Source organism: Lethenteron reissneri, chromosome 41 (genome assembly GCF_015708825.2).
Source record: "Lethenteron reissneri isolate LAM-NWPU_2019-01 chromosome 41, ASM1570882v1, whole genome shotgun sequence".
NCBI classification, from domain to species: Eukaryota; Metazoa; Chordata; class Hyperoartia; order Petromyzontiformes; family Petromyzontidae; genus Lethenteron; species Lethenteron reissneri.
In genome coordinates, this window is record NC_083819.1 from 11197768 (window position 1) to 11211609 (window position 13842).

The 13842-nt window shown below is 51.2% G+C and overlaps 1 protein-coding gene across 1 annotated transcript in view; it reads left to right on the top strand.

The window, feature by feature from the left end:
• LOC133352774 (sprouty-related, EVH1 domain-containing protein 2-like) overlaps positions 1-13275 on the top strand; it is a 67027-nt gene extending 53752 nt beyond the window's left edge. The window contains exon 7 of the mRNA XM_061568648.1: positions 487-13275. Coding sequence (XP_061424632.1) covers positions 487-909 — 423 coding nt within the window. The 3' untranslated portion in view covers positions 910-13275. The remainder of the gene's footprint in view (positions 1-486) is intronic.
• The last annotated feature ends 567 nt before the right edge of the window (positions 13276-13842 follow it).

The window sequence follows — 13842 nt, forward strand, 5'->3', positions numbered from 1 at the left end:
GGGAATGAAATCGCCAGCTGGATGATAATAACAGTGGTATTGTGTGGAAAAGCCAATAGGCTGAGAGAGAAAACAAATATTTCCACTTACATTTGTGTCCAACGATTTGGTATGAGTCTGGGATGATAGTGTTTTGTCTCCGTAGCGTCCCGTTACACGCGCTGTCGACGTAAGCGGCGGCCCTCTGAAAATGAGCCGGGTGGCTCGGCGCTAGAGCGAGCGGCGAATTAAAATCCTACTTGGGGGTTGACTCAACCCTCCGGGGTCGATAAAGTGAGCACCACTTTGTGGGGGAGGTTAATTGTGTTTGTCCGCTATGAATAAACTTGCTGTCACTTGAGGAACGTGGGAATTTCCAACAATGGCTTTGGGCTGTAAGCAGAAGATGAGAAGGAGTCCGGGTTGGCCGGCATGTCGGTGGCCGGCGTGTCGTGGACTGACGTGTCGTTGACTGACGTGTCGGTGCTGTGGGTGTGCGTCATGTAGTCGGTGGTGGTGACCCAGCCATCGCCGGGTTCCAAGAAGCGTGGCGGCGGTGGCGGCAAGCCACCGCCCGAGGACGTGGAGCGCCAGCGCTGCGTCTACTGCCGCGAGATGTTCGCCGCGCACGACAACGGCCGCGGGCGCTGCCCCGACGCGCCGGACCCGGTGCGCGGCTGCATCCACCGCGCCAGCTGCCTGTGGTGCGCCGAGAGCGTGCTCTACCACTGCATGTCGGACCCCGAGGGCGACTACACCGACCCCTGCTCGTGCGACCCCACGGACGATTCCTTCTGCTTGCGCTGGCTCGCGCTCTCGGGCCTGTCGCTGCTGGCGCCCTGCATGTGCTGCTACCCGCCGCTCATGCTGTGCCACCGCTGCGGAGAGCGGTGCGGCTGCTGCGGGGGCAAGCACAAGGCCATCAGCTGATGAGGACGTGGGGGGGGTGGGGTGGCGGGGGGACGAACGCGAGTGGAAACCGGCCCCCGGCGGCGGGCAGAGGGGGTGCGGGCGGCGGCAGTCGTGGCTATGCAAGGTGCAGAGACGCACGCGGTGGCGGCGCTGGCGACGACGACGAGTCTGCGGACGGTGCCCAGGCCCGCGTGGCTCGCGATGCTCGTAAGACTGCTCGTCGTAGAGCCGTTGCGTTTGGAAACGTGCGTACGCTACGTGCGAAAGTGCGCGCGTGTGCAGAACCTAGTAACGCAAACCTTGAAACGCCAGGTCCAGAGCGCGGACCTGCGGCTTGCTCTTGCACATCTACATTCCTGACACCGGATCTCTTTAGTTTTGCGCATCCTGGCTTTCAGTCCGATTGTGTCACCGTGATCTCCGTGTCTGTTCACACTCGTGTCGCGTGCCCCTGCACCGGCCTTGAGGTTCCCAGTGGCACGCAGGGGGGCGTGGAGGGATGAGCTGCCATCGCGTTGAGTTGCGCAGGGAGCGGCGTGAGGGGGGGGGGGGGCGTTGACATGTAAAGTGGTCGGTCTTATCAAACAAAAGTTAATCCTGTGTTCATTTTCCAAACCGCGTGCATTTGACCCCTAGATTAATTTGTGGTGCGAAGGGGATGCCAACAAGGCTCCTTCACGCAGTCGGCTCCACCTCGGCGCGTCCATCCCGAGCTAAACCTGCTGCTCGGGTCCCACGCGCAGTTGCCAAACGCGCGTTGGTCACGGTTTCCAGACCCTGGGCGTGATGCTGCGAGCCGGGCGTCCCTAGAAGCGGCGCCGGTGTACCACACTGATTTGGGCTCATCGCGAAAGCGCGAGATCGTCAGCAGGGCGACGGGTTGCTGGTAGGGGGCTGTACGACACATCGGCTTCGGGCTCCCGCCCCTCCCGTCCCATCCTCCCACCACCCCCTTGGCGCTGCGCTAAGACCACGGGGGAAGCGCAAAGCCGCGGGACGCCCAAATAGAGCGTGAGCAACAGACGCGCAGAAATATCTTCCTGGCTTCCACGTGTGCCAGGGGTGGGGCGGGGGTGGGGAAAGTGGTGCCAATCTGTCAGCTGGCTGAAATCGGCGGGCAGATGCGAGAGAGTCCGCAGTGCATTGCGTGGCATCGCGAGCTCAAAGTTAGCGGCCCCAGAGGAGGGAAGCCGCGGCGAGTTAGGTTGAAGGGTGAACGATCGCGCCTCGCGATTCCTTGTCGATTTCCAGCTGCATAAATGATCTGGCCGGATTTGCATCAGTTAAGGCCCTACGACGCTGCCGCTCGGGTGGAAATGTCACAGCGGTTACGCGAGTGTTTCGGTTCACGCCGTGACGGCGAAGAACAATTCTTAGAACGAAATTTTACGGTTTAGGTACGCGACGATTCGTATCGAAACTAAAGGTCGAGCGTCGTCAGGACGAGATCCAGGATATCGGGCCCATGGCGCTTGCACGCCTGCAGCCATTCTCTCCACCCTGGTAATCGGCCCGACAGGTAGCAGCACAACATCGGTGTTCTCCGAGCCCCATTGTTTAATCGCTTCCTCTCTTAACCGGGCGAGCACCCATTGAGATTCAGTCTTTTTTGTTGTTGCAAGGAGTGTGTGGGGTGGGGGCTCGCGTGACTGGCTGTGTAGGAACGTTACTTTTTCATTGTGATGAAGCCGAGATCAAGTTAACGTGCGCACCTTGGGGTACGACACCGTGGTAAGCGTGAATGGAGACCCTCTGCGTATTTCTCATAGAAATATCACTTGGGCAGCTGCCGCAATTTTAATTGCCGGCTCCGTGCAAACTGGCTCGGCGGCGAGTGTTGCCACAGCGGTCAGCTGCAGTTTGTCGTCCAGCAGGAAGCGACTTGGAACTACGCCTTGCCTGCAGATGGGCAACCCGGAGACGGTGTCTTTGGTCCTCGACGCCACAGGCCTAACAATGGCTGATCCGGTATCATCCAGGGTGGCCGATGCTCACGATGAATTCCTTGCAGCGTTGTTACCTCCTAGATCACACTGATGTACGACAGCAAGCTCGCTCGTTGGTGTTTATGAGACGTGTGTCATTATTAGGGTACTGTGGTAAATTTGATAGCAAAGTATCATTTTGAAAAAAAAATCAAATGCAATGTGAAACATCCTCGGAATATAACAATAAATAGAACGTGTTGTCTATAGAGCAGTCGGTATTGACGCTAAGCTTTCTGCACACGGGCGTGGATACTGCCCACGGTTTGACGCTGGTAGCATTCGTTACCCTCAGTGGTACTGATCGCGACCCCCTTGGCTCATGGGCCGCATATTCTTCATTTAACTGGGGGGGGGGGGGGGGTTGTTGGTGGTGGTGCACAGGCCCTCGAAGCCTCGTGGGAGGCACCTTTCCCCAGAGGCCCTGCGTTGCCAGGGCTCGCGCAGCCTCCCCGGGGCCGTGGTTAATTCGCCGTGGCGTGTCTGAGCGGTTTGCGCGTCACCGTGCCACAGGGGCCGGTGCCGGGCTGCTCCTGGCACGAGGTAGGGGGCCCTCCCAGGCCCTCCCGGAAGCTCTGTGTTACAGAGCCTGTGACCCGTTTTTATGCAGCTTAAAAATGTGGGGCCGGTGGGCGCACGGCGGAGGCAACGGAGTGACCTCAGAAGCGTTTCTCACCACCGCTTCCCCCGTGCTCCTCCACCTGCTGCACCGCTCGCTCCGCCCAAACAGAACCCTCCGTGGTCACGGCTCCCAAATTTAAACACGGGAGCTAAACGGTTTCTAAATTGCGACACTAACTGCAACTCTAACCGCGCTGGCGACGACGCACCGGTACACTTGTTTAAACGAACGCTACCACAATGCTGCTTTCGGAGCAAGTCGTAAGCCAAAATAAGCAACGGCATCGCTTTTCTGTTAAATCTTTTTTTTCTTTTTAAACATCAATTTCCCCAAGAGCGTCGAGCTGACGGGGATGTCCCTTGGCGCGCCGTCCGCTCGTCTCTTGAATCTCCAAGCGGAGGGCGCGGGCACGGCCACAGGGGAGGCGGGGGGGCGGCCACGCGAGCGCGGGCACCACGCTCCTGCAGCAGCTGCAGTTCCCGCTGGGTACCAAACTCCGACGAGGTGCTGCCGTGTCCCCCTTCTCGGCCTCCATGACCGATACCCTTACGGCTCCTCCGCTACCGCCCCCTAACTCCCCGGACCCTTCTTTGGTCTCTGGCACGTTGCCCCCCACCCGTCCCTCCCTCCATGCCCCACGCACGCCCCTCTTCATTCTTCGCCTCCTCACCGTCGTGTCGCAAGTCCAGGCGATTGCCTTGGCTCGTCGTCTGCAAAGTGCAGAAGTAAAAAAAACAACCTCCGTACCAATTCCAGCCTAACTGCCAAGTACGTTCTGTTGTTTTTAATCAAACTTTCTCTGTGTGTGTGTCCCTCTCGCAGTCGCTGTCTCTCCGCGTCCTTTCTCTTCGTCTCACTTTGTATTTGACGCTCTCCTTCCTCCCTCCACCACCACCACCCCCCCCCCCTCGCCCGCGTGCGCCCTCCACCACCTTGGTGCCAAGCGTGACGCCGTGTGGTGGGGACTGGCGGGGGGCGTCCGTGGCGTGCTCACGAGGAGGAGAGGGCCGCTTCGTTTGATGAGGGTACCGCGTGCGCGCGTGCGTGTAGAAGCTGCTGCTGCTGCTGCACAGATGTGTACAGGGGACAACCTTTTTTGTTTTGTATTTTTCTACATTTCAGATTTTCTATTTTAGCAGTGCGGAGTCGCCGGCTCTCGTACGTTTTTAATGAATACACTCTTTGAGATGAACGCGCAAAGGTTTGAGGTAAATATCGCTGCACGAATTGCAGTATTTTTAAAATAAAAATAAAAAAATAAAAAATAAAAACACCCACACTGGGGATACCCATATTAAAATATTATATATAAAGACGACATCTAAATTGAGTTAAACATTGAAATAGTATTATTATTAAATGTTTCGTCATATGATTCTATATTTTTGACGTAATACAGATTTTATGTTATTTAATCGTGTGATATTTAGCCCGTTGGTTGTTGTTGTTTGTGGGTGTTGACCCTGCTGTGTGTGGTACTCGGAGGAGGGGGCAGTGGTACGTTCATTCGCGTGCGTCGTCACCATGGCGACAGGGGGGGGGGGCAGCCCCTCGTGACCTGGAACTAAACGGACAAGGTTTATAATTCATGCACAGCACCACCCATCCTCGCTTCCATTGACACCTAACGATCCACACTACAACCATTTACGGTACACTTAGTTAATTGCGCACCCTTTATGTGACCATATTTTACCGAGCGAGATGTACGTGTGTTGCAACCGTATGTATCCGTCCGTGCTAATCGGTATTGAGGGGGAAGGTCAACAAACTAAACACAAAAAGTCGTTCTAAAGAAATGAGTTTTCAATTTAGATTGGAAAGTGCATTGCTCCAGTGGCTTCCTAATATCGGAAGGAAGAGCGTTCCAGACTGCCGCAGAAGCGCATTTGGAAGCGCGCGATGCAGTGACCGTCTTTGTCCGATGGTTAGCCAGCAACAAAAAATGTATTCTTCATTGCAAGAGAGATTTCAGGGGAGCTGGTTTAGACTTTTTAATTGTGAGAAATTTCAAAAGTTTGGCTATGGCCGTGACGCTGTGGTGCAGGCATAACGCAAGTGATGTCACAGGGTCTTTAAAGAAGTCCCCCCCGTCTCGCAACAGAACGTGGTGCCTAATGCGGCGGGACCCCCCCCCCCCGGCCAGTCCGCCAGGGTACCCAGCCGCCGTGATGCGCGTCGATGCACGGCGCTCGCCACTCACGACCGTTGGCCGTGGAATTCTGGACTGTACTGTGATAGGCTACTGCCGTTACGGTGGGGTGCGTGAGGGTGCACTGTGCATATGTAAGGCAGGGACGATGCAGTGCGTGCGTCGTTGGAGGCGGGGTGGGGAGGAGGGTGCCAGAATCACACCGTGGTATTTCCTGTCGATAGGTCTCTTGTCGCGGAGTTGTGTACTTGTGCTCTTATCGGTGTACAGATGCTGAGTGGTGGAAAAAACGTGGAGTGTTCTTGTTTGGGCATTACGGTTGACTTGGGTTTAAATTGCCTTCGTTGAAATTGTTGAAAACTTAACATAATTTTCCCCTTCAGGGGAACAAAATATCCAGTTGTATAATGCGCCGCAGAATGATCATCAGGGGTTCAGCAAAACATCTTAAGGTTTAAAATGTGTTACAGCCGAGAGCCCCACTGCTATATACCGAAAGCGTTTCCACATGCAGTCGCGTGGACTGTGCCATTACCCTCCGTGAGATGGACTTGAGTCCACACATGTGAGCTGCCACTCAGCTCATTCCAACTCCCCTCACCAGCTCTGGGCACTCGTGAGATGGGCATCGCCGCCGCGCTCTTTCACTCCGACAAGAACAATCAATCTGGAGTGTCGTCAAGCCATTCGCCTCCTTAGCGCGACGATTCTGATTGGTCTTCACTTCCTTTTCGACGTCGTATATTGGTGGTGGTGGTGATAATGTGAGGGTTTTTTTCCCCCAGAATAAATGCGACTTTTTATTGTTGTTGTTGTCCTCGTCGTTGCCGGCCGTAGCCAGGAGGAGGCACGCATGATGACAGACTGAGTTGCAAATGCCCCACCATGCTGGCCTCTGCGGCACTGCACCGGAGTCCGTGAAAGTCTCCCGTGCTCGTCAAGAACCGTGGCACTCCTGGCACAACCAATCGGCGATGCATCACGGCGCTTGAGCCATTGGCCAAACAAATTCTCTTATCGGTACCATCCCGGGTGACACATGCTGATGTTCATTTTCTTGAACCAATTGAATCCTCTTAGATCACAGTTATTTCTAGCGAGGTGCACGAGAAAGAGATGGTTAAGAGAAGGTACCGCTGCATCCGTGTGTGTGACAGCGAAGATCGTTTTTGGGGAGGGACAATTTTTTTTTTATTAAACGTCTCGAGAATATAAACGTGTAGAAAACACGGAGTGTTCGCTCTGCCAATAGGTGTCTAAGGAGTAGCATTTGCCAGCCCAGGTGGTACCGGTTAGAGTTGCTATTGGCGCTATGGGCCGGTGTTATTATTTCCAGAGATTTACACGCGAGTGTGGCGGGGGCGGGCGGCGGGGGTGCGCTGTGCCGCGCGGTGGGCAGCAGAGGGACGTGCAGTAACGCGCGCTGCTGCCCGACGGAGCGGCGGATTCGCGCTGCAAAACTTCAGCTCCCCCCACCCCGCACTAAACCAACCAGCGTGGCGAAGTACGGTCGAAATAAATCCCCACGGCGCACAAGGTGTGAGGAGGCCCTCGTGTAGCAGTGGATTGACACAAAAAAAAGGCTGCAGCATGCACAGGAGTTTTAAAGGCCAGCGAGGGCAGCCACCTGTGGCGAGTCGGTATCGTTCGTGTGGTGCAGCAGCAGCAACAGCAGGGCTTTCTCAAGCCCCCATAACCCACGTCCCCGCCCTGTTTCTACCGGAATGAGCATTGAGGCAATGCGCATCTCCTGTTTACAGCCCCTGAGCCAACGATGGGAATTCCATATTCCCATGGCAGGGCTGAGTCTATTCAGAGAATAACCGATGTGTTTGTATGTTGAACTTCTTTCGCACCGTATGTAGCCAACTACGCTAATCGGAGGTGCGGGGGAAGGACAACAAACTAAACACAAAAAGCACTTCTAAAGAAGGAGGGATGAAAGGCTGAGTCGATCCTAAGCCACGATCGAATTCGCAACTTTTCCAATTGCGAGCCTGCTGGCTGTCCCGCTGAGCCACCTACCAATCATCAGATATCTTGACCGTCTCATTGATGCGCATTCAAATTGGTGTGAACAGGTGTAAAAGTGGACACTTGGTGAGGCATGAGCACTGGGGCGGAGGGGGGGCGCGCTTGGGAAGTCCTCATGAGGGGAACCCATGTGATCAGTGGTGCGTTAAAACAACTAGTTGTGCTGTTGCCTACATGGGATCGTGTGTTGGGCAACATGCAGGGGAAATTAACACGCAGAAATAACGACATCGGCTAACGGCGCTCGTGTCTGTGCCGCATTCTCGACCAAGCAGAGGATCTGTGCGCGAGGGAGATTGTAGCGAGCCGGGCATTCTGGTTGTACCCTGCACACCGTACGTTTGCTGGTGGACATTTCTGGGCAGTTGTGAAGTGAGGTTATTGTATCACCCATTGTAACGTTTGGACACAATGGAAGTGACCTCTTGTTGGGAAATGCTGGTCATGTGATTCGAGCCGGGTGTAGTCCATGAGCCCAGACCAGACATCCCATTTGTCCATACCACCTGAGATGGAATCATCTTCGTGATTCCAGTTTTTTTTATGTGGCCAATAACTATGGTTTCTGCCTGACCCAACCAATGAATTTACATCTGCGTTCTGGTGGCAAGAATGGAATTTTATCCAAGATCTGGTGGCATCGTGTCAAATATTATTACGAAATCCTGCAGTTTTCATAGACGTGGGTTGACCGATGAGTACATCTGGGTTTGGTCTATGGAAAAAGTGGCGACGGTACCATTGACACTGAATCGAGTGATAACCTTTTGAAATCCGTGCGTTATCAAACAGTTCACTCTTGTTAGCCGTAGTGAATTAACCGGTCGGAAAGTTTCGTCTACCTTGAACGGGACCGGCTTCTGCTCTGGCCCATGGACGAGAGCGTTGTGCGGCCCCGGGCTGAATGGGCTCACAGCCGCAAGTGCTGGGCGAGGGGACTCACGCTTTTGTAGAGAAATTCTGGAGACATGTCTTGGCTAGAACCCATTACACCCCCCACCCTCTCTCCTACCACCTGTGCAGATTTGTTCTGTGTGTAAAACCATTAGTAATTGTTGTGGACAACCGCTGCTTTCCGACTCGCGAGCCTCCGTTTTCAATGGCCATTTTGGTTTCTCTCCAGCCCCACACTGAAAGCGGTGCACGTATATGGAGGAGTTTAACCAGGTACGCGCTCACATTGGTACACCGACTACTTGGACGCGGGCCGCCGTCTCCGAACGTGAAACTTAAATGGCCGGGTTTTTTAAACGCATTTTCACGAAAATAAACGCACTTTAGAAGGAAGTAAACGTTCAGTCCGACACACAGCTCAACCGGAACTGTAACGACGTGAAGCTGCGTTGAGTCGATGCTTTGGGTGAAATATTTGACGAGGATCGAGGCAAGTTTTTTGTTGTTGTTCCGTGTAATTGTACCGGGCAATGTTTTTTGAGAGTTGAGATCCGACGAAATGTGTGTCTATTAAATGTTGGCGCGTTGGCGGCGGCGTCGCTCGCAAGCCCGTTCCCCCGGGGCTGCTCGCTCCTTGCGTTTAGGGGTTTTGACCTGTCAGGGGCTGTTTCTCGGGTCCCTTATAACTTGATGGTAAATGTCGGGACTTTTCTACGCGTTGTATATTTTCTACACTTTCAAGGACGAGGAAGAGCGTCTGATCCACACACCGTGCATGTAGCACCGGCAGTGGAGCTCGTGTCGACCGAAAGGACTCTTACCATATGCAAAAGTTAAATAATGTACTATTTGTATTCAGACACAGGTAGGGTGTCGTGTCTGCTGTTTACACCGAGGCTTCTCAAAAGCTTCCTGTGTGCTCGTGAAGCCGTGAGGACATTGGGACTCGTGGGAAGCCGATGGGAGCAAGATGTGAGATGTCACTTTACAGAGGGCCTTGCCTAAACTCCTTCAGGTCGTGATGTGGCACCACCAAGTTTGTGCGGGAGGGAACTAGGCTGCAGGGTTTGCGGTGGCAGTGAGAAAAGCGCCCAAGTCTCTGTGCTCAGTTGCCATCACACCGAAGGTTGTCTTACGTGGTTGCCAGAATTTGGACAGGAAGGAGAGAAGATATTTTCTTGAAGCTTCAAGCAATGTCGGCGTTCTCTCCAGTGATTTGGTTGTGATGAAGAGTTAAAGGCAGAGCTGTACAAAGGGTCCTGGAGCCATTTTATATTGGTAAGATGTAATCTATGAAGAAGACTGGGCATTGCTAAATTGTTATAATTCGTGCACTTGACGATTTTACGATAAAAAAATGTTTTAGTGAAATACGTTACCTAATTGCAGGGTTGCTATTTCACACAGTCATATTTGGATACAAGAAATGTCCGTACCACGTAATGATTGCACCATACCGCACTTTAAACGTGGTAAAACTAATCAAAATTGCAAGTAATTCTAAATCTTATAAATAGCAAATTGCTCTGATGTCACAGCAAACTATCTTCACTGAATTATCATTGGACAAGGAACCTTTTCGAACACCGTAACAATGTGATTTCGGCCCCTGAGTCAATTTCCTTGATGTGACTTCGTTTTGGGTAGAGCGAATGTGGCGACGCAAGTCAAATCGAAATGCCGTGAAGTGAGGAGTTTCATTTGTTCAGGCCACAGGTACCTGGCGCCCCCTGCAAAGTGACGTGGACTGTGATGTGCCGTTTGCACAAAGTGGGGATTTTGGTCGGAGTGACTTGTTTTTCTTGGGCAGCACCAATTGTGAGACTTGTGGATGGCCTCACCAGGGTAGCAAACTCAATGTGTTTTATTATTGGTGCTGGCTTCTTGATAAGCACCCACAAAAGCTTTGCTTCTTGTAGAAGAGATGAACAGACACTCTCCTGGCAGCACTTACGTGTTTCGCTGTATGAAAGCTGGGGGTAAGGTTCTGGGCGTATTGGCCTAGGCCGGGGGTCGGCAACCTGCGTCTCCCGGGGGCCGCATGCGGCTCTTTAAGGACTGCTTCATGACGTTATTCACATGCATTGTGGCCCTTGAAATATTGATGATTTTTTGTTTTTACCGAATTCGAAAAGAAATGCTCTTGTTATTTTGTTTGCCGCCCCCTCCTTGGTCGAGGCTGACCAATATTCGTGGGGCGTGGTGCCTCCGTGCCGCCAACAACATCGCTCGATTTATACTAAGGAGGCCGCGTTCTGCAACATGATCTCTCTTCGGCATCGCCCTGCACTCCACCTCCACAGAAACATTCTCTCGCTGGTTCACGTCACCCCTGTCCGCTGGTTGCTGGCCAATACGCCACCCCCCCCCCCCCCTCTGTCAGTGGGAGGAGCACTGCCGAGATGTTTTTAATCTGCCTTTGTGTTTTTTGAAAGACACGGGACTTGTGTAGCACCAGAGCGAACGGTACCTTTTGAAACTGATAACACTTTTTTTTTTAAAGAGCATTGTTGTTAATAGCCTTTAAATTGTCTATTTTAAAAATGTTAATTTAAAATATATAATAGAAAATTGTGCAGTTGCAATCAGTTGTTTGTGTGTCCTGCATTAACATGATATTAACTGAAGGTGACACACTGGGGGTATTGTACATGCCGTTTTCGCGGTGGTGGGAGGCTGTGTTGTGGAAGTGCTCCTTCCACAACACACTGAGCTGCGGTTCACGTGTTCATCGCTGAGTGCTCAACCTAACATTCCCTGGCGTATACAGGTTACTCTCCGTGCCGTGCGAGCGGGCAGCAAAGAGCATTTAATTATCCACGTTTGCAGCGTCAGGTATTTTGTGAGAATGTCACCTTGTTTGTATATTTACCCGCCTATTGTCTTACACTAAGCTTACTAAAAGGTATTTGAAAGAACTAAATATTGAGAAGCAGGGGACTGACTAACTTAAATACACCTTTTCGGACATTATCTCAAGCACCAGTCTTGTCAGTGTGTCTGAAGAGCTTTCAGACAATGATTTATCATTGCTCATGCCCATGGCTATCGCCATGTTGTGGTGACAGTTTCATCAAACTCCACGCCGTTTGTTTTGCGAGCTCGGCGTCCGTTCGTGTGTCCCAATTATTTTCGTATTGTGAGTTGAATAGCTCAATTGCAACGTTACACGGAAATTTAAAGCATTATAACATGGAAACAAATTTGATGTGTCCGCAAGATATGTAACTGAACATTCTTAAGTGTTATGCAGCCGTATCATAAGTCTTTATATTTTAGTTGTGCCTCTGTATGAGGCACTTGCGTATACCCCCATTGAAACCATGACAGTGTAAAGTCGGTGCAATTAACGTGTTGGGACTGTGACTTTTATTTGGTCAAATTCAGTGGTGAGGACTGTTCCAAAAATTTTGGAACAAACTCTACGATGGTAAATCTTATGGGATAGCCTAAATATCTATAACAGTGGGAGACAATTGTGCTCAATGAACGTGATTATTGGTCATGATATACATATGCTGTATAATTATTAGGAAGTGATAGAAAGGCCACTTTACGAAATGTTGCACTATCTCTGCAATTCTTGGCTAAAATTCCACAGACATGTCATGAATTATTGGCCGAAAATTCTCACCAGATTTCCATCACTGGCGGATACACTGTGTAAATCGGGCAGTAAAACAGATTTTGGTAACAAGTGGCTAAAAAGGTCACCAATGCTCCGATTAGCACGGTTAACTCGTACGTTGCGAAATAAGTTCAACATGCATACATGTTTGAAGCCCCGTCTGGGTACCTATAATAACAAAGCCAGCCCCTTGGCTTCAAAGTAAAATAGCTGCGAGATTTGAATTTCGTTTTCATTGTCTCAAAACATTTTGAACATCTCTTAATGGTCTTTGTGAATCTGCCCAACTTACACCAGTTCACAGGCCAGGGATCGTGCCCGTCTACGTTTCTCTCACAGAGCTTGTGAACACGGTCGATGGTCATGACTCCAGGTGCCCTAAACAATCGCTGCCCCCTGACCTTCAACCACACCAACTCTTGCACAAGCTCTCCCGGTCGTGTCACTTAAGCATTATGGCAACAACGAAAAAGTAAACCGTGGCAGCGAATACGAAAACTGTCGATTCACTTGAAGGACGCAAAGGGACAGGCAGAGCATTGTTGTTAGGGGAGAGCACTTTCTCATAATGTGTGGTACGAGATTGCAACTAAACTATGTTTCCTGCTTTAAAATGCATTTGTAATGGCTTGAGATTCAGAAATGCAAATTGAAAGTGTCCCCTACATTTCCCGCACAAAGTCCAATTTGACGCTTGATTTGCAGTAACCCCCAGATTCCCTCATTTTCTTGCGTCCTACACATCTAACAAAAGTGCCTCGGTAATTAAACCATATGGAATATTTTCATTTAATCCAATATTTTTGCTTTAATCGCATAGCATTTTTGTATTTTGTGAAGCATTTGACTGCTGTGTACAGGTACTAAGTGTATGATGTATATTTTATTTTGTAACTTTCATAAATACTGTTATAACCACGTTATCGAGTGTATAATGTACTGTAAATACGCAGATAATACCAAACATTATTAATGTCAAATGAGTATAAAGATGTTTTTTGTTTAATCATACTTTCAACTTTAAGCATATCGGTTGACTATTAAATATAATAAAAATGTATACCTGCTAGATTATTGCGTTTGTCTTCTTTATGTATCACAATACTAATACTGGTAGGAACCTCCTGGTTACACCAGCCCACAGGGGATTATTGTTTTCCGTCTGTCGTGCAGGGAGGGGCTGGGTGGGGAGGAGAGGGTGGGGCTGGGTGGGGAGGGGCTGGATGGGGAGGGTGGGGAGGGGCTGGGTGGGGAGGGTGGGGCTGGGTGGGCTGGGTGGGGAGGGTGGGGCTGGGTGGGGAGGGTGGGGTTGGGTGGGGAGGGGCTGGTCACCCCGTGGTGCCTTTATAAAACTCAACGTTTAACCTACTCACGCCGGCTTGTGCCCGCCCTCACAGTCGGGCATATTTGCGGAATACACCACGCCGCCGTTGACCCTGGCCATTGACCGAACAACCTAACGTTTCTACCAGCTCCCTCCGCAGGAATGTGTTGTAGTCCAATTATGCTCCCTGAACTTTCACGTGGTTAAGCATAACGACTCTTTAAATCACATCTATAAACTTCTGGTTCTCTGCCATACACTTCATTCTCAGCTTCACGCGTTATGAATTTTGAGCCATTACATGGCGTGTGG